At 46.7% G+C, this 25,483-nt stretch overlaps 4 protein-coding genes across 5 annotated transcripts; 2 read left to right on the top strand and 2 right to left on the bottom strand.

Moving 5' to 3' along the window:
- Positions 1 to 27: 27 nt before the first annotated feature.
- Positions 28 to 2,198, bottom strand: NDUFA2 (NADH:ubiquinone oxidoreductase subunit A2). Of its 2 annotated transcripts, none has more exons than XM_043465297.1 (3): positions 2,025 to 2,198; positions 1,796 to 1,902; positions 28 to 225 (listed from the first exon to the last, which is right to left on the bottom strand). In XM_043465297.1, exons 1-3 carry the CDS (start codon positions 2,123 to 2,125, stop codon positions 134 to 136), a joined length of 300 nt encoding a protein of 99 aa, XP_043321232.1. In that variant the 5' UTR covers positions 2,126 to 2,198; the 3' UTR covers positions 28 to 133. The 2 variants fall into 2 exon arrangements, with proteins under 2 accessions (XP_043321232.1, XP_043321231.1); XM_043465296.1 differs by having other exon boundaries at positions 1,763 to 1,902; positions 2,025 to 2,183.
- Positions 2,199 to 2,296: 98 nt separating this feature from the next.
- On the top strand, positions 2,297 to 14,421 carry IK (IK cytokine). The gene is made up of 20 exons (XM_043465291.1): positions 2,297 to 2,447; positions 3,014 to 3,080; positions 4,971 to 5,063; positions 5,580 to 5,639; positions 6,649 to 6,816; positions 7,041 to 7,155; positions 7,623 to 7,693; positions 7,782 to 7,828; positions 8,902 to 9,065; positions 9,946 to 10,054; positions 10,407 to 10,446; positions 10,606 to 10,825; positions 11,065 to 11,083; positions 11,549 to 11,627; positions 11,923 to 12,003; positions 12,554 to 12,611; positions 13,564 to 13,652; positions 13,833 to 13,941; positions 14,114 to 14,148; positions 14,233 to 14,421. Exons 1-20 carry the CDS (start codon positions 2,432 to 2,434, stop codon positions 14,258 to 14,260), a joined length of 1,668 nt encoding a protein of 555 aa, XP_043321226.1. The 5' UTR covers positions 2,297 to 2,431; the 3' UTR covers positions 14,261 to 14,421.
- Positions 14,422 to 16,840: 2,419 nt separating this feature from the next.
- WDR55 (WD repeat domain 55) lies at positions 16,841 to 22,148 on the top strand. Its single transcript, XM_043465289.1, has 7 exons — positions 16,841 to 17,769; positions 20,349 to 20,449; positions 20,534 to 20,621; positions 20,725 to 20,904; positions 21,002 to 21,101; positions 21,189 to 21,358; positions 21,440 to 22,148. Exons 1-7 carry the CDS (start codon positions 17,579 to 17,581, stop codon positions 21,756 to 21,758), a joined length of 1,149 nt encoding a protein of 382 aa, XP_043321224.1. The 5' UTR covers positions 16,841 to 17,578; the 3' UTR covers positions 21,759 to 22,148.
- A 122-nt stretch (positions 22,149 to 22,270) lies between these two features.
- Positions 22,271 to 25,406, bottom strand: DND1 (DND microRNA-mediated repression inhibitor 1). The gene is made up of 4 exons (XM_043465290.1): positions 25,099 to 25,406; positions 24,878 to 24,995; positions 24,024 to 24,485; positions 22,271 to 22,913 (listed from the first exon to the last, which is right to left on the bottom strand). The coding sequence occupies exons 1-4, from the start codon at positions 25,120 to 25,122 to the stop codon at positions 22,450 to 22,452; spliced, it is 1,068 nt and encodes a 355-aa protein (XP_043321225.1). The 5' UTR covers positions 25,123 to 25,406; the 3' UTR covers positions 22,271 to 22,449.
- Positions 25,407 to 25,483: the final 77 nt, after the last annotated feature.

Raw genomic sequence — 25,483 nt, 5'->3', positions numbered from 1 at the left:
TGAGAATCAGATCATCTTGAGACAGCATTTTCAGCACAATCTTTATACAGAACAGAATACATTTCTCCACATTGTACTCAGTCCAGCAGAGCCCAGACTCTGGGGCTGTTGTTCCTAATCCTCAGTGGAGACTTCAGGCTTTGCTACTTAGCACATTCTCCAGGGCTCTAGTTACCTGATCAGCACTGAAGTTGTTCAGAGAGACATTCTTCTCTTGGCCAAATGCTGAGGAGACAGGAAGATTATTAATTATTCACTCTGCACTGTACAGGCTACCAAAATAGTCTTCCACTTACACTCTTGGTAGGATAGGAAGGGTAGTAAAGAGATAAGACCAAAATGTATCTGACATGCCTAGAATTTATCCAGTGGGTCTCTAACATATCTTGGAAGCCCAGGTCTAAATAGAATTTTGGCTCATTCTGGGTGGTCATAATGGGAAGGAAAGTGGTTCAGGGAAGTTTTAAGGGGCATGGTAGCACTGATTATTAACCATTGTGAGCAGAGTATTACATGGGCCTGCCTCTTAATTGTGCCTATTTAATGGCTCCTGTAGTTCATAAACTAAAGTTATTTGTGTGTCCATCTCCTCTAGTCTACTAGCTTTCAGAAGGAAAATTTTTTTCCTGCAAACAACTTTTAGTCCATGGCATACTGCAGTTAGCTGCACTGTTAAAACCAATCTGCCCTGGGTGTGACTCCCTGCCTTCCCCCAGACATTCCTAGGGCAAAGTGTAATTAAAAGCTGTGATTAAAAATACCATTATTCAGTGAGTGAAAGTGAAGTCGCTCAGTCCTGTCCGACCTTTGTGACCCTATGGACTGTAGCCTGCCAGGCTGTGCCATTCATGAAATTTTCCAGGCAAGAATACTGGGGTGGGTTGCCATTTCCTTCTCCAGAGGATCTGCCTGACCCAAGGATCGAACTTGGGTCTCTCACATTGCAGGCAGACTCTTTACTGTCTGAGCCACCAGGGAAGCCCAATTGTTCAGTAAGTATGAATATTTATTGTGTGTCTATATTCAGGCAACATAAGAGTAGTTTTCAAATTGTGGTAAAATGACACAGGTAGTATGTTAATAAACACTTGGTAAAATGAAATAGGGTAAAGAGGCAATGTTACATAACTGGTCAGGGAGTGCCTTTTTGAGGAGGTGATACAGAAGTTCAGACCTACAAAATAACCTGAATTGTAACTGGAAGAGCCAGCTACTTAAGTCTGGCAGAAGTGCAGTCTAGGATTGGGGAACAAATGTAAAAGCTCAACCGTGTTATGCATCTTAGCTGAATAACGTTAGGCATGTTCCACACAATTGTTCATTCAGCGCTCTCATCTCTAAAAGATGAGAAAAAGGAATCCACTCCTCATATACTTAAGGTTCAAGAGATTTGGACAGGAAAGCACTCAACACGGCCTAGCAGTAAATGCTCAACATAGCATTATTTTAGGGTTTTACTACTGCGATTCCCATATGCCACCTGGACCCGCACTGACCACTGGTAACTTGAAAGGACCTACATTTGGTGGACTGGACCAGCATCTCTTCTCCCTTAACTGAAACCTGAACTACAAAAACGATTCCTATGCAGGGCAGGGCCCGCCTCCACATGTTACTTGGATACAAACACTCTAACTCTGCAAATGTATATTTCCTTATTTGCAACAAGATCATAGCAAAGCTGAAGTCTGAGTCCCAGTCCCTGTATAGGTTTCTGTGACCTTGGGCGGCCCTTTCTCTCTTCGAACCCTGTTCCCCTCACCGGGGTCTCTGGTTCCCTGCGTTCCGCGCTCACCGTAGCGGGCCCAGAGCTTGGGCTGCACATCCGAGCACTCGCGGATTAGGATGGGCAGGTCGGGATTCGCTTTCTTCAGCTCCACATAGCGTTTCTCAATGAAGTCCCTGCGGGGCAGGAGAGAGCACCGCGCGTGCGGTGTGGGCACGGGCCTCTCCAAACACCCGGGAGGTCGAGGTCATGACCCTGGCGTCCCGAAGCCCACCCGCCTCACTGGGCCGCGCCTCACCTGACACCCTGGCTGCCGGGCGAGCGCTGGCACAAATGGATACGAATTTCACGAAGGCCCAATTGCCCTCGGACCCCACGAATCGCTGCAGCCGCCGCCATCTCGGCTAGTACTCAATCATCCGCCCTAGACCTTCCGGCCAAGTAATCCTATCAGATCAGCCTCGGACGCTCCAGCCCTGCGATAGGTTGGCGGACGCAAGGGGCGGGGCTACGTTTAGCCAATGCAATAAAAGCATTGCCAATCAACTCCTGCTCTGATTTCTCCGCCCGCTGCCGAGACGGAAAACCTGGGGCCCGAAAGGAATTGTGGGTGGTCTCCTGAGGTGCATTGTGGGGAAGTTCGTGTAGCGTCTGTGTTGTTACCGGATCCTCGGTCGTTGTTGGGGTTGAAACACCGCGGACGAAATGCCGGAGCGAGATAGTAAGGCTCGGGTCATCTCTTCTTTTTTCCCCGCGGGACTCGGGACATTTGGCGTGTTATTTTGGCCTTCAGAATTTAAGCCGTATATGTGGGGGGGTGGGGCGGAGTGGAGGCGGGCCGAGTGTGACGCTTAGAGCCTGGCGAAGCAGTTGGGCCCCGAATGAGGCCGGGAAGCTCCAGATTGTCCCTGAATCTTGTTCTTGCCCCAGCCCACGACAGATAAGATTTATCTGTGAACCTCCCCCAACCTCCGTCACTTAATTTTCAGTTACGTCAATTTATCTTTCGCGTAGTATCTTAGATGCCATGTTTAGAATTTCTTGGCTGATCCTCCAGCCTGGTTTAGGGGTCCCGTCCTCTGCTCTCCCGTAGCTGCTTGTATTTTTCTGCTTCAGCATTTTTTACATTGTATTGTCAATGTCGCGGTTGTTGACTTTTTTCCTCACCAGATTGTGAGCAAGTTGACAGGAAAAGACATCTGTATTGTTCACTACTGAATCCCCAAATTTTGCACAGGATCTGACTCTAAAGAGATTGATTAAATTAATATCAATTCTTTTTCTTAGGCGAGCCGTTCTCTAACCCCTTGGCTCCAGATGGCCACGATGTGGACGATCCTCACTCCTTCCACCAGTGAGTGTTTTGATGTAGAACCGTGAAAATGAGCTGGGGAATGAGCGAAGTGGTGGTGGTGATGGTGAAAGAATTCTCAATGTCTTGTCAGGAAGAATGGTCAGAGAATCATACCACTTGCCCCTTTATCTCTGTGAACTTTAACTGGGTCAGGCCAACTGCATCAAAGTGTTAGAGGGGAAATAATGGCAGGGTGAGTGCTAATTTTTAAAAATTTATGTTTAATTTTTCATTATTTAGGAATTAATTTTTGTATAAAATTAAAACATCAGAATGAAGGCAATGTTATCTTTGATAACATACCCAATTTCAGTCCCTATTTTAGAGGTAACCACTTTACCTTTTTTCATGGCAGTGACAAGGACTCCTTTTTTTTTTTAAGTTTGTCTTTTGTCAGTTTAATTTGTAGATCTCTGGTACAGAATATAAGAGGGTACAGGGAAAGTTTTTCCTACCCTGCTTGTTACCTACATACTTGTTGGCATCAAGTATACTAATAGCCAGTCCTACTTGATTCTTGTTCTGCCTCAGCAGCAACAGAGACCAACCCTCACCCTTACTGTGATATTCTACTTCATCTTCCTCCCAGGCAAGATACCCTGCCTTCATTTTCCCTCACATCTTGTCCTTTGGCTTTCTCTTAGCTCATGCCTTTTCTCATCAATGGCCCTCCAACGAGAGCATGGGTCCTCAGACTACCTGGCAGGGAGAGGCATGTGAGGTTCATGTAGTAAGTGTCCAGATGGCTGGAGCTGGACTCTGCCACACAGTACACACAGAAGTGATTCCATACTGGTGCCACCAACTGTGATGGCTGCACATCCCCCACATAGGTTTCAAAAATGCTGGTGGATCAGGGCCAGGGCTCAGACCCTAAAATCCCACCCTCAGAACTCTATAGTATGGGATAGCTGTGTCCTAGTGACCCCAAGTGGAAATGTAGTCAGCCCCGAAGTAGGAATGCACACCTCTGCTGAAGGACTCCCTTCTTGACCTAACTCTAGTCAGGCTTCTGCAGGGCTTATGTTTTTTACCAGGTCTCCCGAACCCAGTTGTAGCAAAGAATTCTGTTAGGGTATGGAAAATACCATCAATCAATCAATCAGTGAGATCCAGTCACGCCTCTCGATATCTAATCAAATTCCTCTTCCACCCTACCTTTGATGTCTGAGTAATTTTCCATAAATTCCCTTTTGTCTCTGTTGTATTCAGAGTTGAATTTTCATCCCTACCCCCTTTTGCAATAGTCTTAATTCCTATTTTCATAGTATTGAAGAGTCATTTTTGGGGAGACCTAGCAGGATTCTTTGCTATAGTGGGCTCAGCAGGCCAAGGAAGAGGCCTACTCTGAAGAGAGTTCAAAGGAAACTTACTTGAGTTTGGTCATTGTACCAGTTAAAATTACATTTTATACCATCAGTGGTATGTTCTCCACACTTGGGAAATACTGTCACAGTTTATTTATTAATAGTCTCCAGTGAGAGTTTAGGTTGTTCCCAAGTTTTTATTATTTTCAAAACTCTTCGATCTCTTTTACAGGCCTTATGCATATAATGCCAGTAATTGACCAGGTTAAATAGACATGAATGGAGTTGCTGCATCATAGGATATTACACATTTAGATTTTAAGAAAGATCCTGCCAAATTGTCCTCCTAGTTATCTGTGCTGATTTATATTCCTGTTAGCGATAAGAGAATATCCACTTCCCAAATTCTCACTCATTCTTGATTTATCAAACTTTTTAATCATTAGCACTGATGCATTAAAAAGGGCATGTCTTTGTTTTAGCTTGTATTTCCCTGATTTCTAGTAAAGTGAAACCATATTTTTTACATATTCCTTTTCCAATTCTCTTCGGGTACTAATTTTTAAAAATTTTTGCCCTTTAGATCAAAACTCACTAATGAAGACTTCAGGAAACTTCTCATGACCCCAAGGGCTGCACCTACCTCTGCACCACCCTCTAAGTCACGTCACCATGAGTAAGTTCTGGGGTAATCCAATCTGTGTTCTGACTATTTCCTATGGAAAATTTATTGAACTAGATGTCTTATGAACTTGAAAGCCTTTTTTTTTTTTGAAGTCCATGGTTGTGATTCTCTCCCTGTTGAAATTGAAGCTCCAGGAAAGACTGGGATGCTCTAGGGATCTCAGTTTTTCTCAGAGTATGTTCCACGGACCATTTGTTGGACCAACTAGAGTTGCTGCTGGTGCTTAAATAAGTAGGTTTCTGGATCCATTCCAGCCCCACAGACTCAGATTCTAGGGCAGATATTTGGGTATATATAATTTTAGTAATCTTTCACATGGTTGTGATACTTTCTAAAATTTGAGAATGACTCACCTACAAATATTGACATGGATCTCTGCCTGATTAAAACTGGACAGTTTTTGCTTTGGTCAGTATTCTAGGCTTTTCTTTAATCCTTAAGGCCACTTCTTGGGATTTCTGGGGCTGTGGCAATATTTTGCTATCCGTGAATTTCTTTTTTTGCTAGAATGCCAAGGGAGTACAATGAGGATGAAGATCCAGCTGCACGAAGGAGAAAAAAGAAAAGGTAAAGGAAGGTGGAGGAGTATTGGGTTTTTTGGTGGATGGTGTTTGGGGGTAAGGAATAGGGGCTAGTTAGGAGCCAAGAGATTGAGGTTTTCCTTTCTTGCCTTGAGGTTCTCTGCTTTCGTAGTGGAGAGGAATGATATTTAGAATGTAGTTTATTGGGCAGTTTAGGGCTTTGGAGCCACCTTGTGGTGTTTTAATCTCGCCTTTACCAGTTTCTAGCCTGGATATTCTTGGGCATTTTGCTCAATGTCTCTAATCTTCAATATTCTCATGGGTAGAATCAAGATAGTGATAATAATTTTTATTAGGTTGTCATGAGGATCAACTGTGACAGTCCATGTAAACACTTAGTACCAGTTCCTGGCATATAGTAACCATCCAGTCAATCTTGGTTGCCACCATCATTGTCATTGCCATTATTTATATGACACCAAGCTTCCTGGATCTCGAACTTTACTTTTTCCTTTCTTCTTGAGGAGGACTGGTAAGAAATGGCTTATTTTCAGGTGAAATTTGGAAGGTGATAAACATTCAGGTGACTTTCTGGTTGCCATATGGAAAAGTCTCATACCTGTAGAGACTCAGTGATATAGTACTGGGTGATAGTGAAGGATTCTGAAGCAACAGATGGAATATACTGAGGTGACTTTAGAACAGCATATCTGTGAGCTGGAAGATGCTGTAGTTCTGATTTTGAGGACTGTCAGGAGGTGGCCAGGGACTTCCCTGGTGGTCCAGTGGCTAAGACTTCGTGCTTCCAATGCAGGGCACCTGGGTTCAATCCCTGGTCAGGGAACTAGATCCCACATGCCCAAGTGAAGATTGAAGATCCCTTGTGTCGCAACTAAGACCTGGTGCAGACAAATAAATACTAAAAACAAAAAAAGAGGTGACCAGCAGTTCTGTCAGGACATATATGAGCTTTCAGCATAGAGAGTTGGATGAAGGTATAAAGAAACAGGCAGGAACAGGTTGAGCCTCACACATTTGCCTTTCCCTGGTCACAGTTATTATGCCAAGCTTCGCCAACAAGAAATTGAAAGAGAGAGAGAACTAGCAGAGAAGTACCGGGACCGTGCCAAGGAACGGCGGGATGGCGTGAACAAAGATTATGAGGAAACGGAACTGATTAGCACCACAGCTAACTACAGGGCTGTGGGCCCCACTGCTGAGGCGTGAGTACTGAGCGGGCCAGGGCATGATTCTCAGCATTGCAGAGTCATACAGCGGCAGTATGAATTCTTCTCATTTTCCTTGCTCTGGAAAGTCTTTTCCCCATACCAAGCCATTTCAAGAGGCACTTCCCGCCCACAAAGGATGGTTATTTTTTTTTCTAGGCTTCATTTTTCAATTTATTTATTCAAATGATGGTTCTTACGTGGTCTGTTTGATTCTCCAGGGACAAATCAGCTGCAGAGAAAAGAAGACAGTTGATCCAGGAGTCTAAATTCTTGGGTGGTGACATGGAACATACCCATTTGGTGAAAGGCTTGGATTTTGCTCTGCTTCAAAAGGTGAGCCTTGGTTGGTAGGTGGAGAGTAATACAGCCATGCTGAATGCTCTTGTAAGGGCCTAAAGGGTGACGAGGGAGACTGCTCTTAATTCAAACCATCTAAAAGGTCTAACGGTGACCCTTCTGTAGGACTAGTTGCTATTTGTCCTTCAAGTCTCAGCCTCAGTTTTATCTTCTTGGGGAAGCAAACCTTCCCTCATCACCTAGGTATGGTTGTCTCCCCACTCCTCACCTCCTACTACCTGCACACTTGTGTAGCTCTTCTGTTTTATTTATAGCAGTTATCACACTTTGTTGTTTAATTGTTTAATTTGTCTGCATTTCTTTTCATAAGCCCCATTAAAGCAAGGACTATATTGTTTTCTTTAGTATTAAATTCTTAGTTCCTGGCATAGTGTGGCATAATGGTGTTCAGTAAAGATATGTAAAGTGAATAAATGGGTAAACCTTAAGTGCTTTCCTGTTAGGTACGAGCTGAAATTGCCAGCAAAGAGAAAGAGGAGGAAGAAATGATGGAAAAGCCCCAGAAGGAAACTAAGTAAGTAAACATTAGGGAGAGCTTGAGAGTTTAGAAAGGTGGGGCCAAACATAGAAACACATTTAGCAAGAATGTTCTGTCTTTTCAGGAAAGATGAGGATCCTGAAAATAAAATTGAATTTAAAACACGTTTGGGTGAGTATAGAATTTCTGTCCTAGTGCCTCTGCATTCCAGATGACTTGTGGGGAATTTAGTGCTCTGGGCAGGATAGGCTTCCCTTCTCCCTCAACCTACTTTTATCTCTTTTTTTTGTCCCTAAAGCGGGTAGCTCCCACATACTACTACTCTTAATAGAACTCAGATGTGGAGTTATTCATTTAATATATATTACTAATGTCCCCGGTAGTTACTTCACATATATTACTAATGTCTCTGGGCTTCCTAGGTGGCGCTAGTGATAAAGAAACTGCCTGCCAATGCAGGAGATCCAGGAGATGCAGTTTCCATCCCTGGGCTGGGAAGATCCCCTGGAGGAGGGCATGGCAACCTACTCCAGTATTCTTGCCTGGAAAATCCCATGGACAGAGGAGCCTGGCAGGCTACTGTCCATAGTATGGGTCGCAAAGAATCGGATACAACTGAAGCGACTTAGCACACTCGCACGCACTAATGTCCCCTCAGTTAGACTGGAAGCTCTCTCAGATTTGGGCTTATCCATTAAGGGAGGTAGCATGGTTGGTGATTAAAAACTCCAAATTCGGAAACCTGCATTTGACTCCTGTGGTGAAATCATGCAAGGCATGTGATTTGGGGTGCAACCAACACAATTTCTCAGCTCCTGCTTGTCCACTTGCAAAAGGGGGTTAATATTCACCTCTTGGGATTATTGGGACAAAGAGAAATGATAATGTATAACATGCCTATCACATTGGGCATGTTGTAGTGCTATTTTTCCCCATCTTCAAATCTTCATCAGTATTACCTTAAACTTCATCCTTCTTCCTCACAGGGCCTAATACAATGCTAGGCTCACAGTATTTAGAAGGCAATGTAAGAAGGGTGGATAAGAGCTCAGACTTTGGAATTAAATGGCCAGGGTCCCATTCTTTGTTCTGTCTCTTAGTAGCTCTAGGAGTGTAGCAGTCAGATTAAGTGGTAGTAAATCACCTAACTCTCAGCGTTGGTATACTTATCAGCTAAAAGTAAACTGCAGCTGTTGTTGTAGAAGGTTCTTACTGGCTACTTGCTGCTGTTTCTCTTTTTGTAGGCCGAAATGTTTACCGCATGCTCTTCAAGAGCAAAGCATATGAGCGGAATGAGCTGTTTCTTCCAGGCCGCATGGCCTATGTGGTAGACCTGGATGATGAGTACGCCGACACAGACATCCCCACTACTCTTATCCGCAGCAAAGCTGATTGCCCCACCATGGAGGTGAGTGACCCAAGTCCCAGGAGCCTGCCACACGAGCCTTAAACCTGGTAATCAGCCTTGATGTTGCCCTGAGCCTCATCTACCACATTTAACCAAGTCCTGTCCACATTTTAACCTCCCAAATCTCAGTTGAATCCATTGACTTTTCTGTTTCTGCCAGTAACGCAGTAACATTCCAGTCTTAGCCATCATCTCTTGCTGAAACTATTAAAAGAGGCTCCTAATTAGTTTCCACACTTCCACTGTTTCCCTTTCAGTATTGTATTTACTTTTATTATTATTGAGATGTAATTTGCATACCGTGCAATTCACCCCTTTAAATTTTACAATTCAGTGGCTTTTAGTATGTTCATAGAATATACTGTGAATGTATAACTGGCATCAAAGTCAATTGTAAAACATTTTCATAAAAAAAAGAAGCATTTTCATCACCCTCAAATAGAAACCCTGTACTATATGGCCACTACCATTCCCCTTGTCTTTCCATCCTCTTTTCCACTATTTTTATACATGGCTAGAGTGATCATTCCACAACATGAATTTTGTTTCATCATGGTTTAGAAGCTTTTGATGATTGCTTACTGTTAGAATAAAAAGCAAAATCTTTATCATGGCCAAAGGCCCTAGCCTCTGCAACCTGTTTTTACCACGCTTCCCTGTTTGTTCTCCAATCATCCTGGCTTTCTTGAATGTACTAGATTCACTTTTGACCCAGGCCTTTGTATGCTGTTTCATCTGTCTGGAATGTCCTCTTACAATGCTTACTCTACCTGTCTTCACCTAGTTAATTTTCACCCATCCTTCAGTTTGTTAAAGTAAATGAATGAATAAATGAAGAGAGTCCTGCTCAGTGGGATAACATTCTTCTTGGATTTTTCAGGCCCAGACCACACTGACTACAAATGACATTGTCATCAGTAAGCTCACCCAGATCCTTTCCTATCTGAGGCAGGGTACCCGCAACAAGAAGCTCAAAAAGAAAGATAAAGGTAACCTGGAGGGATAGGGAGAGGAACCTTACCCTTTGAGGGGCATTTGAGGATGGAACCAAGGTCTCCTGGATCCTTCTGTTTCCAGAACTTCGGGAGGCTCCTGGGGACCAGAGAAAAATGGGAGCGATGAAGCATTAGGAAGGGGATAGTTACATCTGGTTTCTGTCTGCTTGACCCATCCAGGAAGCAGTGGTCAGTTTTGAGGCATGGGGAGGGGAAGTAGGGATAGCTTTTGTTGTCCCATCTTTTAAAAAGAAGATGTATAAAAGGGTATTGAGAGCTGGGGAGCACGGTGAGGCTGGGTGGAAATTAACTCAGGAGTGTTTTCCTTACTCTCTTTATGTTACAGGGAAAATGGAAGAGAAGAAACCCCCGGAAGCTGACATGAAGTATGTGTCCTAGCCCCTGACTCCTAGTCTGAGGGAAGAAGGTCTTCTGGGTTTCCTGTCTTTGGCATTTGGGGGAAGCCTTGGTGTGAGAATCTGGAGAAATGGTTGGGGGAGATGGAAATATGTGTGACTTTGTCCGCTTGGGATTTGTTTTCCTAGTATATTTGAAGATATTGGGGATTATGTGCCCTCCACAACCAAGACTCCTCGAGACAAGGAGCGGGAGAGATACCGGGAACGGGAGCGTGATCGGGAGAGAGAGAGAGACCGTGACAGAGAGCGGGAGCGAGAACGAGACCGAGAGCGGGAGCGGGACCGAGAACGAGAAGAAGAGAAGAAGAGGCACAGCTACTTTGAGAAGCCAAAAGTGGACGATGAGGTGAGTGGGAGTCCCGGGCACCAGATGGAGGGGCTGCCCGTCTTTGCGGCTGCCCAACCAGGTGTAGAACCCCCATGAGTTATATAGGTGCCTCATGGCTCCATAGCAGCAACTGGGTCAAGTAATCTGTCCTGGAAATGTGGGCAAGGGGTGGGGTAGCAAATTGTTTCAAACTTGAGGGAAAGATGAGTGGGCATCCTTTTTGGTGACACTCACTTCAGTTTCTGTTTTCTTTCCAGCCCATGGATGTTGACAAAGGTGAGTTGTACCTGTGGCATCTTGCATTGGCTTTGGCAGTGCTGCTTTGTTCTGGACTGAGAGTCTGACTCAGTTCAGAGCTGCCAAGGGCAGGACTGGGGAACTTCTGATTCTGGGTTCTCGAAAGATCCATGTCTTGCTTTATGGGGTAGATAGAAGATAAGTGTGGAATTCACTCTTCCTGCACAATGGTAGGCCATATTTGCTTTGTTTCATGTAATTCTCCCAGCTGTGGGGTTCTGAGGATGTGAGGCGGGTTGAGCGAAGGATATGCTGGGCACACAACTGCATCTCAAGAAGAGTAGCTCATTTTGAGTTGAAATGTGATTAAAACTTCATTAGTTAAAAAAGAATTCTGTTGCTTAAAAAAATGTTCTTACAAAAAGCACAGGTGGGAAGGGTGTTGTAGGGAAGAGGTTGTAAATTCCTTATTTCAGAGTCTGAACAGAGTTCTCTCTTGCGCAGGACCCGGATCTGCCAAGGAGTTGATCAAGTCCATCAATGAAAAGTTTGCTGGATCTGCTGGCTGGGAAGGCACTGAATCATATCCTTTATTTCAGTGTGTTCACGGGTTCTAGCAAACTGTTCTCTTTTCATTCCAACTCCACCTGCTTCCCCATAACCACCATCCCTTATCCCCCACCCTCACATGTCTTGCTCTTATCTTTTTGTGCTGGATTTTGAAAAGGATGAAGTTATGATTTTCCACTTTTTCAAAAGACCCATTCACATTCTAGCCCTTTTTTAAAGAGTTTTCATGTTGGGGCTTCTAGCCCTTGGCCCTTCCTGCTTGAAGTTTTTCTGCTGTTGGTAGAATTATATTCTTTAATGTAGCATATGCTGAAGAAGCCAGAGGACAAGAAGCAGCTGGGAGATTTCTTTGGCATGTCCAATAGCTATGCTGAGTGCTATCCAGCCACGTACGTGAGACTTTTTCTTTTAATAATAATCGTCACATAGCTTTTTATTTATTTTTGATTAATTTTATTTTTGGCTATGGTGGGTCTTTATTGCTGTGTGCGGGTCTTTTCTAGTTGCGACGAGCGGAGGCTACTCTCTAGTTGCAGTGGCTTTTCTTGTTGCAGAGGTCAGGCTCAATAGTTGGGACACACAGACTTAGTTGCCCCCCAGCATGTGGAATCTTTCTAGATCAGGGATTGAACCTGTTCCCCTGCTTTAGTGGGTGGATTCCTAAGCACTGGACTACCAGGGCAGTCCCGAGACTCTGTTGAAGAAGGTGGACTGGGATGACTGGAGAACAAGGTTAGGGGTAGTAGAAGTGAGGTGGAAATTTGACTTGCTGGAACCCAGAGGTACTTCTTACTGGACAAAGTATTCTATTAGGCTCTGTGTGGGAGGCCTAGGAGGGATGGCTATTCCTAGGCATATAGTCTCTTAGTAGGTAGGTTTCTGAATGAAGCATAGGTGTCTAGAATTCCACCATCTCTTAAACTGTTGCTTTTTTTTTAGGATGGATGACATGGCTGTGGACAGTGATGAGGAGGTGGATTATAGCAAAATGGACCAGGTGTGGAGCTGGAAGAATGGGTGGGAACAGTTACTGTTTAGCATATATCCTGTTTCCTCCTCCAAAACAGCTGTCATTTCCTGAGGCTCATCTTCCAGTCAGCTAGAGGAGTAGGAGCAGTGGCATTGTGGGGTCTTGGGCAGCTTAACTGTTTTAAAGTGTCAAATGAGATAGGGCCAAAAATATGTTTCTTTTTATTTCCTATAAAGTGCCAGGCTTTGACTTCCATCTTAGGCAGTAAGCAGGTCTTTAGTGCACACGTAGAAAAGGGCAGAAAGAATTTCAGTTTTTAGAAAATAACTGTCAGGAGAAGAAGGGAAATAACTTGAGTTTTATTATAGCCAGGATTGATATTTTCCTCTAACTTTTAAACAAACAAAAGCACCAAACACCCATAAAGGTGAAGAAGTGTCATGTAACTTTTTCCTTGTTCTCTCTGTACTTTTATGCTTAATAGCATGGTTTAATTCTGTTTTGGAGCCTTGCTTAACCCTGGCTCTGCCAAGTATTAGTGTTGTGACCATGTCAAATTATGTTACTGCATATTCTTCAGTTTCCTCATTAGGAAAATGGAGAGAACTCTTAAGTTCTCTCAGAAGAGTTTCTGAGAGAATTAAATAAAGTACATGTTAAGTGTGCAGAATATTGCCTGGCCCATAGGAGTGAGTGAAGTGAAAGTCCCTCACTTGTGCAACTCTTTGCGGCCCCATGGACTATACAGTCCATGGAATTCTCCAGGCCAGAATACTAGAGTAGGTAACCTTTCCCTTCTGCAGAGGATCTTCCTAACCCATAGTAAGTACATAGTAAGCACTTATTATTGTTTATTAAGGTAGGATTTATTGATGATAAAACCTGGGATTATGGGAGAGCCTGGCTTTAATCAAGGGCTAAAATTTCATTTCCACTGACAACTCTTCCTTCCCTGCCCCCCCATTCTGTCCTGAAACAGGGTAACAAGAAAGGTCCTTTAGGCCGCTGGGACTTTGACACCCAGGAGGAATATAGCGAGTATATGAACAACAAGGAGGCTTTGCCCAAGTGAGTCTTGGTACTAAATACAGCCAAGAGTGAAGAGAGGGATGGGGGTGGTTAGAGGGTGTAGTGTGGCTGAAACATTATGAAATCAGATCTCTGCTCATAGGTCCTCTGGGAATATCTTGCTACTGCTCTGCAACCTCTGATGCTTTCTTCACTCAATTCCCCTTTTTTTCCCTTCAGAGCTGCATTCCAGTATGGCATCAAGATGTCTGAAGGGCGGAAAACCAGGCGCTTCAAGGAAACCAATGACAAAGCAGAGCTTGATCGCCAGTGGAAAAAGATTAGTGCGGTAAGTGGGACTGATTCTGGGTGGGAGAGCCTTAGCTGGGAAGACATACTGGCCCACAGATTCAGGAACCAGGCAAGGGGTTGGAGAGCCATGGAAGTAGGAGAGAGGTCAGCCTTGGATTTCAGGTGAGCTTAGACTGGCAGTTTGTCAACTATAACTGTTCTTCTTGCAGATCATTGAGAAGAGGAAGAAGATGGAAGCCGATGGGTGAGCAGCAACATTCTTCCTCTGTGGGACTGGTGAGAATTGCTTAGTATATTGATCTTACGTTCATTTCTCCTTCTATTGCAGAGTTGAAGTGAAAAGACCAAAATACTAAAATCTCTGGTTCCAACTCCAAGAATAATCTCCATAAGGATTTACTCCCCACTGCTTGCTTTATACAATTCCAAAAAAAAGTTGAAAGATTTTTGTGTGTGTGTGAATGTATATAAATTTTATTGTATAATGTTTTGATCCCATTAAAGTTGGTTAACCTGCTGTCTTATCTTATGTATATTGAGGGCCCAGGTACACCAAGAAGTCGACTAATCCCACTGATTGTATAAAAATCACATGGAAAAAGTCAGCTCAGTCCTTTACTGAGCTGTGCTTCTGTTAATAGATTTCTGGGCTGGAAGAAGCACAAGCTGGAATCAAGATTGCCAGGAGAAATATCAATAACCTCAGATATGCAGATGACACCACTCTTATGGCAGAAAGTGAAGAGGATCTAAAAAATCTCTTGATGAAAGTGAAAGAGGAGAGTGAAAAAGAAAACTAAGATCATGGCATCTGGTCCCATCACTTCATGGCAGATAGATGGGGAAACAGTGGAAAGTGTCAGACTTTATTTTTGGGGGCTCCAAAATCACTGCAGATGGTGATTGCAGCCATGAAATTAAAAGACGCTTACTCCTTGGAAGGAAAGTTATGACCAACCTAGACAGCATATTAAAAAGCAGAGACATTACTTTGCCAACAAAGGTCTGTCTAGTCAAGGCTGTGGTTTTTCCAGTGGTCATGTATGGATGTGAGAGTTGGACTGTGAAGAAAGCTGAGCGCCGAAGAATTGATGCTTTTGAACTGTGGTGTTGGAGAAGACTCTTGAGAGTCCCTTGGACTGCAAGGAGATCCAGCCAGTCCATCGTAAAGGAGCTCAGTCCTGGGTGTTCATTGGAAGGACTGAAGCTGAAACTCTAATACTTTGGCCACAACATGCGAAGAGTTGACTCATTGGAAAAGACCCTGATGCTAGAAGGGATTGGGGGCAGGAGGAGAGGGGATGACAGAGGATGAGATGGTTGGATGGCATCACTGACTCGATGGACATGAGTTTGAATAAACTCCGGGAATTGGTGATGGACAGGGGGGCCTGGCGTGCTGTGATTCATGGGGTCGCAAAGAGTCAGACACAACTGAGTGACTGAACTGAACTGAACTGAAGCAATATATATAGTAGCCAGGATACCCAGTGGAGAAGGGACGAATGACCCTTACTGATAGCACAGAAAAACAAGGATGATTGGTCTTAAATATCAGACTCATCTGGGGACCTAGTCTTAGGGTAGAGGTTCTCTGGGACTTCAGGTTAGCCCAATGGGCTGCCAGTCTGATCCCAAGGTTGTGCACGACTGGGCTCTAGGTGAAGGCACCTGATGAGAAACACTTCTGGGAACAAAAAAAACTTTTCACAGATTTATTCCCTCCTGGGATCTTCAGTAATTCCAAGCAGAAATCACTGCTTACTGGGTTGGAAGGGAAGTGAGGAATCCCTCACTTGAGGAATCCCTATCCTAGATAAGAGGGGTTTGGTGCCCTTCAACACACTGAACAGTTTGTCAGGGCCTAAGTGTGGGCTCTCTGGCTTTCAGCTCACTCCTTCACCATCCCTTTCTTCTCAGCTTACTGCCAGCACTTTGGTACTTGTCAACAAAGGTCACAATTTATTTCTGGCTGGTCCATAGCTGCCACTGCCTGCCCAGAGGTACAACCTGAAGGCTTACAGGATCCAAGAAAAGCTAGATGGTTACCTTAGCCATTGCCTTTGGTTACTTTCACCTTGAGAGAGTAAGGGCTTTTTGCAGTCAAATGCTCTACCACTGAGCTATACCCCCTAGTAAGGGCTTTTTGAAGAAGCCAGCTTTGTGCATGGCATCTAGGAGGCTGAAATTGGGCTCTGTCTGAAATAACACCTAGAAGGGTTAATTTCAGACAGTAAATGATACCCTGATTTCATGGTGGTTGTCAGCAGTCACAATTAGGGAAAAGGTCACAGAAACCAACCTGGCTCAAATGAAGATACCTAGAGGGTCACATAAAATCCAGACCTGGGGGTTGACTACCAGTTTAAAATAAGTTTCTGCAAGTACCACCAAGCCTTGTGGAAGTAACCAGGTGGCTGCATAGTGAGGAACAAGGACTCACAAGTCCATACAGGGACTTGGAGCCTCGCTGAGGTCTCTAACCTCACTTCTTTCACCTCTTCTTAAGGGAGCTGGGTATCAGCATGTAAGATGTCTTACAAGGCTTATACTACCTTATACTACAATGTGAGAACGTTCTCTTCAGACAGGAGCCCAGGCTCCTCCTCATGTGTCCCACAATACAGAGTGCTCTCATCTTTGTGGAATCTTTGGTAACCAGAATATGAACTGTTGTGCCAATTTTTCCTTTTCAGCAACTCCTTGCCAGCTCAGCACTGCTAGCCCAGTCCTGCTGAGGGTCTGCAGCCAAACAGTAGGAACTGGTGGGGCACTGTTGGTTTGGCCACGAGGATGTTCAGTATCCATCCGCGGCTGCAGCTTAAGTGTGAGTGGGCTGCCTGCTGTCAGGTACCCCGGCAAGTCAAATTCTTGCGGTGTGGGCTTTTGTCGCTTACTGATCAAACTGGTTGTGGCTCATCTTGGTCTTTCACCAAGCCATGAATGACTGGCGTCCTCCTCTCCTCCCCTGAGGGCAGGCAGTCATCCTTACCTTTTGCACACCAGGCTTCCCTTTCCTTCACTATCTCCTAAAGTTTGCTCAAATTCATGTCTATTGAATCTGTGATGTTACCTAACCATCTCATTCTCTGCCGCCCTCTTCTTTTGCCTTCAATCTTTCCCAGTATCAGGGTCTTTTCCTGAGAGTCGACTCTTTGCATCAGATGGCCAAAGTATTGGAGCTTCAGCAACAGTTCTTCCAATGAATATTCAGTGTTGATTTCCTTTAAGATAGACTGGTTTGATATCCTTGCTGTCCAAGGCACTCTCAAGTCTTCTTCAGCACAATTCAAAAGCATAAGTTCTTCCCGGCTTAGCCTTTATGGCTGACTGCTGGAGGCAGTACCAAACTGTCAGCCTGGATCAGGAAAACGCAGTTCCCATCTCCAGGTGAAGTGGCCAAGCAGGGGGTTGACGGTTGTGCTGTATAGCCAGCCCAGCAACTCTCCATTGCAACGCATGGAAGTACCCGGCATAAGCGGCCTAGATCCTCAGTTCGTTTCCACCTACGAGCCGAGTCCGGCCCCGCCTCTTCCGGGTTACGGAGAACGCCTAAACGCCACTTCCTGTCCAGCCCCTCAACCCTGAAGCGGTTCCCTGGGCCATTCCTACCGCTGTGTAGCTGGTTCTTGGGTTCAGCTCCCGGTTCCTTCGCGGCTCAGGTCATCTGGTGCATGGACCGCATGTGTGAGGAGAGGCCCGCGGAGGATGGGAGCGACGAGGAGGATCCCGACTCCACAGAAGCCCCAGCCCGGATCCGGGACACTCCGGAAGATATCGTCCTGGAGGCTCCGGCTAGTGGGCTGGCGTTCCATCCGGCCCGCGATCTCTTGGCAGCGGGGGACGTGGACGGGGACGTGTTCGTGTAAGTGCGGGGCAGAGATGGGGGCGTGAAGAGTGTGGTGGGCCTAGGGCTGCTCAGTCTGGAAGCTCCTCAGGAATGGAGCTGGGATGAGGAAAGAAAGTTACCGGGAGATTAAGTTTACAAGACTCAAATCTTATCCAGTTCGTTTAATAACGTTCGGCTTTAAGCAGGTTACCACACAAATCTCTTGAAAGAACTGAAAGAGTGGCTGGAATGCCGTGACGGAGCCCGGACAAGCAGGCGAACAAGTTAGTCTTCAAGACACTTAATTCCCACCGAAATATGTATTGATTCTGAAACAGGACCAACTGGGCCCCCTGCTTTCCCTCCTTGCCCACTTTAACTGATGTTTTAAAAACACAAATCCGACCCCTTCACTTCCTTGAATAGTTTACCCTTCAATAGTTTACCTTTGTTTTTAGGATTTAGATTCCTTAATCTGGTTAAAGGCCTTGACCTTCTGGCCCTTGTTCAGATTTTTTTTGTTTCTGTGCTTATTCATTGTTACCTTTTAAAAAATGCACCTTGAAGGCTCAGCTCCTTTGCACATGTTATCCTTCTGCCTGGAATTTCCCTCTCTTGCACCTATTGTCCCAGAGTTCTCAGCATCTCCTCACTCTTCCAAGGTGATGCAGACTAAATTAGATTACCTGTTAGAATCTGCCTTGGCACCAGATCTACCTTTTCCTTCTAAAATGCATAATGATGTGTAATCTGTGTTAATAATTTGAATGTTGTCTCCTCCACTAAAAAAAAAAAAAATTTTAACTTTTTACCTCGCCCCACAGTAAAAATACCTTTTATGTTTTGTGTGGTGCACTTTGATATTTTCTGGTTTATTTTATCCTATTGTAATTGTGGGCATACAGAAAATGCTGACTGCAACTCACTAATGGGTCATGACTAGAATTTGAAATACGGTGTTCTGGAGTGTATAATCTGTAGTCTGTTTAGTTCTCATTATGTCTGCTGCTTCTAGCCCAGGGTGAGTGCTCAATACATGTTTGCTTTTTGAATAAAAAATAAAAGAATAAAAGCTGGAAGCAGTGAAAAGCCATGGAAGGCCCTAACCAGGAGAGTTGTTCTATCAGATTTACTTAATGGATTTAAATCCCAAACCCTTCATTAGCTACAGTGTCCTTGGGCAAGTTAAATGTTTTTTTTTTTTTTAATCTTTGGAAATGGGAACAATGGGTGATTCCCTTGTGGTTCAGTGGTTAGGACTTGGTGCTTTCATTGCCAGGGTCCCAGTTTCGATCCTTGATTGGGGAACTAAGATCTCGCAAGCTGAGTGGCGCAGCCAGAAAAAAGCAAAATGAGAACAATAATACTTATTTTGTAGAGACGTTTATTATTTCTGTCCACGTTTACAGTGTCAGGTACTTGGGAGTCACCTTTCTTCATACCCCTCATGGCTTCTGTTTGTCTCCTCTTCCTGCCCTCAGCCACTGCCTTCTGGAGGCCTTGAAGTTAACTCATGACCATTCCAGAGAGGTTCCTTTTGCCCAAAGAATTCAATTCAGACTTCTGTTTGGCCTGCATGATTGTCTTAAGCCCAGTTCAGCTCATCTTTCAAGATTTAGCCATACCTCTCTTGCCACTTGAACTCTCCTCATCCCTTTTTTCTGCCGTGGGAAGAATATTAGCATCTGTCTCCAGTATCTGCCCCTTGTTCTCTGCCAGGTGAACTACTTACTCTTCATGATCCAACTCAGGTGTCATCAATGTGGTTAGCTTTCCAGGACTCTCTTCCCTTCCAAGGTATTCATTCAGTCTGTGAATATTTATTAAGCAGCTTTTTCATGTTAGACACTGGGACAGAGCATTTATTGAACCCTTTTTGAAGATCTGCTGAGGCAGGCACTGTGGATAATCTCTGGACAGGTACTTGCCTTAAAGCTGAGCTTACAGGCTGGTATCTCTCTGTTCTCTCTCCCTTTTCATCCTACCACTATTTCAGCATGTTGTCATAATGTGCTATAATTAATTGTGGCTTCCCTTAGCTCCCCTGGGCTTCCATGGTGGCTCAGATGGTGAAGAATATGCCTGCAGTGCAGAAGACTTGGGTTTGATCCCTGGGTGAGAAAGATCCTGGAAAAGGGAATGGGTACCCACTCCAGTATTCTTGCCTGAGAATTCCATGGACAGAGGAACCTGGTGGGCTACAGTCCATGGGATTGCGGAGTTGTAGACGACTGAGTGACTAACACTTTCACACTTAGCTCCCATAGACCTGGAGTGTAACATCCCTGTCTTTATTAATCTTTACATTTTCAACTTCTGGCCTGTTCTTCTGGTGTTAGTTTTGGACTTCCAGAGTGATTCAGACTTAATCTTTCCCCAGGCTAGGGTTTCCAAAGATGAAGAGGGATGGGGGTGGGATGAGGTCCCAAAACATACATTGAGTGAAAAAAAGATGTAACATTTGAAAGTCACTGAAAATGGGAAAATGGGATGGTAAGCTCCTTGGGCTTGGAGGTGTACAATCAGTAACTCCTAGGTAGATGGAAAGTTGGCTAGTTGGTCCTACACTGCCAGGTGAGGTCTGGGGTCATTCATTGTTCTTCAATTCTCCCCAGCTTTTCCTACTCCTGCCAAGAGGGAGAAACCAAGGAGCTGTGGTCCTCAGGTCACCACCTCAAGTCCTGCCGAGCCGTTGTCTTCTCTGAAGATGGGCAGAGTGAGTGTTAGGGAAGGCTGCCAGCAATGTGGTGGTGGGAAGGGATCAATGAACAGTACCATGACCTGGGTGTTTCCTCCCCAGAACTTGTTACTGTCTCCAAGGACAAAGCCATCCATTTTCTAGATGTGGAGCTGGGCCGACTGGAAAGACGCATTTCCAAGGCTCACGGGTAAGGGGAAGCCGACGGTGTGTTGAGATAAAAGATGAGGATTGACCGGTACATCCCTACTGGGACCAAGGTGCTCCAGGAAGTTCTGTATCTATGTCTCTAGTGCCCCCATCAACAGTCTGCTGCTGGTGGACGAGAATGTTCTGGCCACTGGGGATGATACAGGTGGCATCCGCCTCTGGGACCAAAGGAAGGAGGGCCCCTTAATGGATATGCGGCAGCATGAGGAATACATTGCTGACATGGCTCTGGATCCCGCCAAGAAGCTGCTGCTGACAGCCAGGTACAGCTTCAAAGCTGTGTCCCACTCCTTTTCCTATATTACATGTCTCCCTCAATGAGTACCTCCAGCCAAGCCTGCTGCTTTGCTCTCTCTACAGTGGAGATGGCTGCCTCGGTGTCTTCAACATCAAGCGACGCCGGTTTGAGTTGCTCTCTGAGGCCCAATCTGGAGACCTCACCTCTGTCACACTTATGAAAGTACAATTGGGTTGGGTGAGATGAGTGTGTGATAGGGACTTGATCTGATGTGGCTCCACAAACATGTTTTGCCCTGTTTCCCTGCAGTATGGGAAGAAGGTGGTGTGTGGCTCCAGTGAAGGTACCATCTACCTTTTCAACTGGGATGGCTTTGGGGCCACAAGTGACCGCTTTGCCTTGAGAGCTGAGTCCATCGACTGCATGGTTCCAGTGACAGAGAGTCTGCTGTGTACTGGCTCTACTGATGGAGTCATCAGGTGAGAGAAACCAGATGGCCCTCAAGTCATAGGAAGGGCAGACCTAACCAACCCAAACCCAACACTTTTCTTTCTGCCCAGGGCTGTCAACATCCTGCCGAACCGAGTGGTGGGCAGTGTGGGCCAGCATGCTGAGGAGCCTATAGAGAAGCTAGCTCTCTCCCACTGTGGCTGTTTCCTGGCCAGCAGTGGCCATGACCAGCGACTCAAGTTTTGGGACATGGCCCAGCTGCGGGCTGTGGTGGTGGATGACTACCGCCGACGCAAGAAAAAGGGAGGACCACTGCAGGCACTGAGCAGCAAGGCCTGGAGCACTGATGACTTCTTTGCAGGACTGAGGGAAGAGGGAGAGGATGCCACAACTCTGGAGGAGGAGGAGAGTGAGGATGACAGTGACTGAAGGGATGAGCTGAAACTCAGGATGGGTTCTCAGTGGACAAAAGTCTTGTTTTCTGGGTTGGATCACTAGAGAGGCTGGGAACTGAAAATATCCTGTTGTGCAGCATGAGAAGATGCTCAGGATCAGCACATTGTGTGAGGAAGTACTGGTTTTGTGGCAGCTGCTCACTCTGCCAGTGTAAAACAAAGCCCACAGTTGGGGCAAGATAGCACGGACACAGGTATACACCAACCAGGGGTTTAATATAAATACAACCAGCATAGAAGAATTCAAAACTACACATACACCAAAACCACAACACCAAGTGGTGGGGGCAAAGGCAGATGTTTGACTCTTTGGCTCCACCAGCCCTCAAATAAAAACTTCAACAAAGAAGACAAAACAAGAAAATAAGAAGCAAAGATTCATACTAAACTGTGGGAGGAGGAGAGAGGGTGTGTGTGTCTGTGTGTGTGTGACACAGAACACCTTGGGGTCAGATGAAACCCAAAAATGGGAGAAGAGAAGTTCCTTCACCACAACTTTGGCCGAACCTGAGCTGCCCCCAGGTGTTCTGGGGCCCTGCCCCAGTTGGGAGGCTGTTTCAGGTCTAGGGCAGGGCCCAGGCTCCTCCCCTTCTTGGGATCACATAGCGGCTGCCCAGGCCTGCTGGGCTGGGTGCTGACACAGGCTGCCTGTGGAGAGGATAAGGTCACTGCTGAACCATGGTACCTCCTGCCTCAGCCCCAGTAGACCAAAGGAGGCTGGCCCTAGACTCATTTATTGCCTCCAGCAGCCGTGCAGATACTGCATCCTTAGCCACCTCATGCCCATCCTGCCCATCTGGGGTCAGCACAACCCAAATGAGGCCACTGAAGGGCACTGGGTGCCCGGGGATCACCACCTGGTACCAGAAGCGGTGCCAGCCAGCAGGGCCTGTGCCCAAACACTTGGTGAGGAACACTGGGCTGCCCAGCTTCATCCGTTGGCACAGCAGCTGCAAGGCAACCTGAGACCCTTGGAACTCGAGCCCCTGGTCCCTGGCCAGGGCTAATCGGCTGCCCTCTGGCTGTAGGCACTGTAGCGAGGGACCCATGAGCTGCTGGCGGAGTCGCTGCTTCAGGTCTGGCTTAAGCCACTCCACAGCCACCTGTTCTCCACAGAGGTGGGACTGCCCTGCAGGAAAAAGGCAGAAACAGGGTAGGTCTAAGCCCCAGGCCCAAACTCCCAGACTCTCGAGTCCTTTGGAGTCACATCTTTTTAATCTGTTAGTTGGTCAGTCATGTCCAAATTTGTGACCCCATGGACTGTAGCCCACCAGGCTCCTCTGTCCACAGAATTCTCCAGGCAGAGATACTGGAGTGGATTGCCATTTCCTTCTCCAGGGAATCTTCCCGACACTTGAATTGAACCTGGGTCTCCAGCACTTCAGACAGATTCTTGACTGTCTGAGCCACCAGGGAAGCCCCTGGAGTCACATAAGCCTATCTAATTTCTAACCTCCCCATTTCCTGGTGGTGGTACCCAAGTGTGCATGTGTTTCTGGTTCTTTGCAACCCCATCGACTGTAGTCCAGCAGGCTCTTCTGTCCAAGGGATTTCCCAGGCAATACTGGAGTGGTGGTCATTTCCCCCTCCAGGGGATCAAACGCCTGTCTTTTGTGTGTCTCTCGCTTTGGCAGTTGGATTCTTTTACCACTGAGCCACCATGGAAGCCTGTGACCCCAGGCAACCTAAGTTAAATAACTTCTCTAGGCTTCACTGTCTTTATTTACAAAGGGACCTAATAACTGCTACCTTCTAAGTTCCCTTGGGGTACTAGTTGATGGCAGGCTTTGTCTACCTCATAACCATCACAATAGCTAAACTTTACCATGAATACTTGCCAAGAACTTGCCAAGAACAAGAGAATGTGCTAAAAGCTGTTTAATTAGGCTCAGGAAGCAGGTTCTACATTGTGTAAAAGGTAAGCTCAGTTGATTGCCTCCGGCAAGTCGATTTTCCTTAAACCAGTCTCCAATCTCAAGAGAGACAACGTTCTGTTTCACTACAGTGTGTAGGGTTAAGTCAGGAGATAATGCGTGGAAAGTGTTACATTTAGGTCTTTGATAGCTGGTAGGACCAGTGGAAATATAAAAACGTGAGGTCAAATAGTCTGTCTCAAACCTGACCCTAAGCTCTCGCAGCTTTAACCCGCTTTGCTGAACTATGCTGACCTGTAAAGGTAAAGTGCCCGGCATAAAGTGTGTGCTCCCAACCAGCGGTCCCCCGCAGTCTCCAGTCCTACCTTCCACCAGGGCCTTTTTGGCCATGGCTGCGGCCCGGTGCGAGCTGAACTTGAGCAGTGCGATCTGTGCAGGCGTCGGCCCGGGGCTGGGCAGCAGCAGCGCCTCCTGCAGGCCGGGTCCCAGCGGCTGCAGCGCGCGGAGCAGGGCGCAGTGGCTCAGGCCCTGCGGCAGCCCGTCCACGCTTAGCTCGCACTTCTCGGTGCTGCGGCACACGAGCAGCGGGCAGGACGGCCTCAGCAGATGGTTATGCAGCGTGGCGATGGCGGCCTGGGCGCCGCGCCGCGAGCTGTAGCGGGCGTAAGCGAAGCCGCGGTTCAGGCCACTGAAGGTCATCATCAGACGAAACTCGTAGAGGCGGCCCACGCGCTGGAACAGTGGGATCAGCTGGTGCTCGTACACGTCCTGGGGCAGCCGCCCGATAAACACCTCCGACCCCGCTGGCGGCGGGCTGCCCACCCATCCTGGGAGAAGAGGGTGGGGAAGGGCACCGTCATCCAACCGGAAAGTTCTTGGGTCGGGGTCCTGAGGGAGTATGGGTGCACACGTCTGTGAAAATGGGTAAAACACCCGTACTTCTCCGGGTCGTCGGCATAATCGAGTGACTGAATTACCAATGGGGCTGGCACCTTAACACTAGACTTGCTCCCTTCCTCGAGGGGGCGGGTGGGTGGGAAGACACAGATTACATATTTCATCTGCTGGGGGCGGGGGGCGTGTAACGGGTAGTTTGGGGTTTCTGACTAAACTCCGAGTGGAGCCTCGGGGCAGGCCCCTCCCTCCCCCGAACGCGGCGAGTCGGGGCCGTAGAGGCTGGCTTAGCCCCCTAGCAGGCGTACGGCTGGGACGACCTTACCTGGGGGTGGCCCGCCATACTTCCTCTGCCCGTTCACCTGCACCAGCCGGATGCCCGTCTCCCTGACCCACGCCTCCAACGCCGCCTTGTTCTCGGGATTCACCCTCTCACACCACAGCTGAGGGGAAAAGGGTGGGTTGGAATGGCGGACTGCCGCGTCCGTCCCCCGTCTCGCCAGTGATGCCCAGGGTTCATCAACCCTCTAGTATCCAACCACTTACCTCACATTCGCGTTTGGACTGCATGGCTTCCCAGCTTGCGCACTCGTACCGCCTTTATAACCTTCTCCCTATCTGCCTATCTGGAAGCTTCCCTACCCCACCACCCCCCAAGCTCTCATTGGCTCTGAGCACGACCCCGCCCACCAAGGGGGTGGGGTATTCGCCGAACTTGCGCAGTTCGAACCTCGCGCCCGCAGGTGAAAGCTAGAGACCCTAGCAAGTGCGTCTGCAGACTGCTCCACCTCTTCAAAAATGGCTTGCAGACTGGCTGGATGGAGGCTACATACAGATGAGAACGTCCGGGACACCCTCCACCCTGCAGAAGAGCCCATGGGGGCTACTGTTAAGTGTCTCTCCCCATTTTCTATCGCTGAAGTGGTCGCAG

Source organism: Cervus canadensis, chromosome 4 (genome assembly GCF_019320065.1).
Source record: "Cervus canadensis isolate Bull #8, Minnesota chromosome 4, ASM1932006v1, whole genome shotgun sequence".
Classification (NCBI taxonomy): Eukaryota; Metazoa; Chordata; class Mammalia; order Artiodactyla; family Cervidae; genus Cervus; species Cervus canadensis.
The sequence above is the reverse complement of the archived record's forward strand: the minus strand, read 5'-3'. Positions and strand labels throughout refer to the sequence as shown.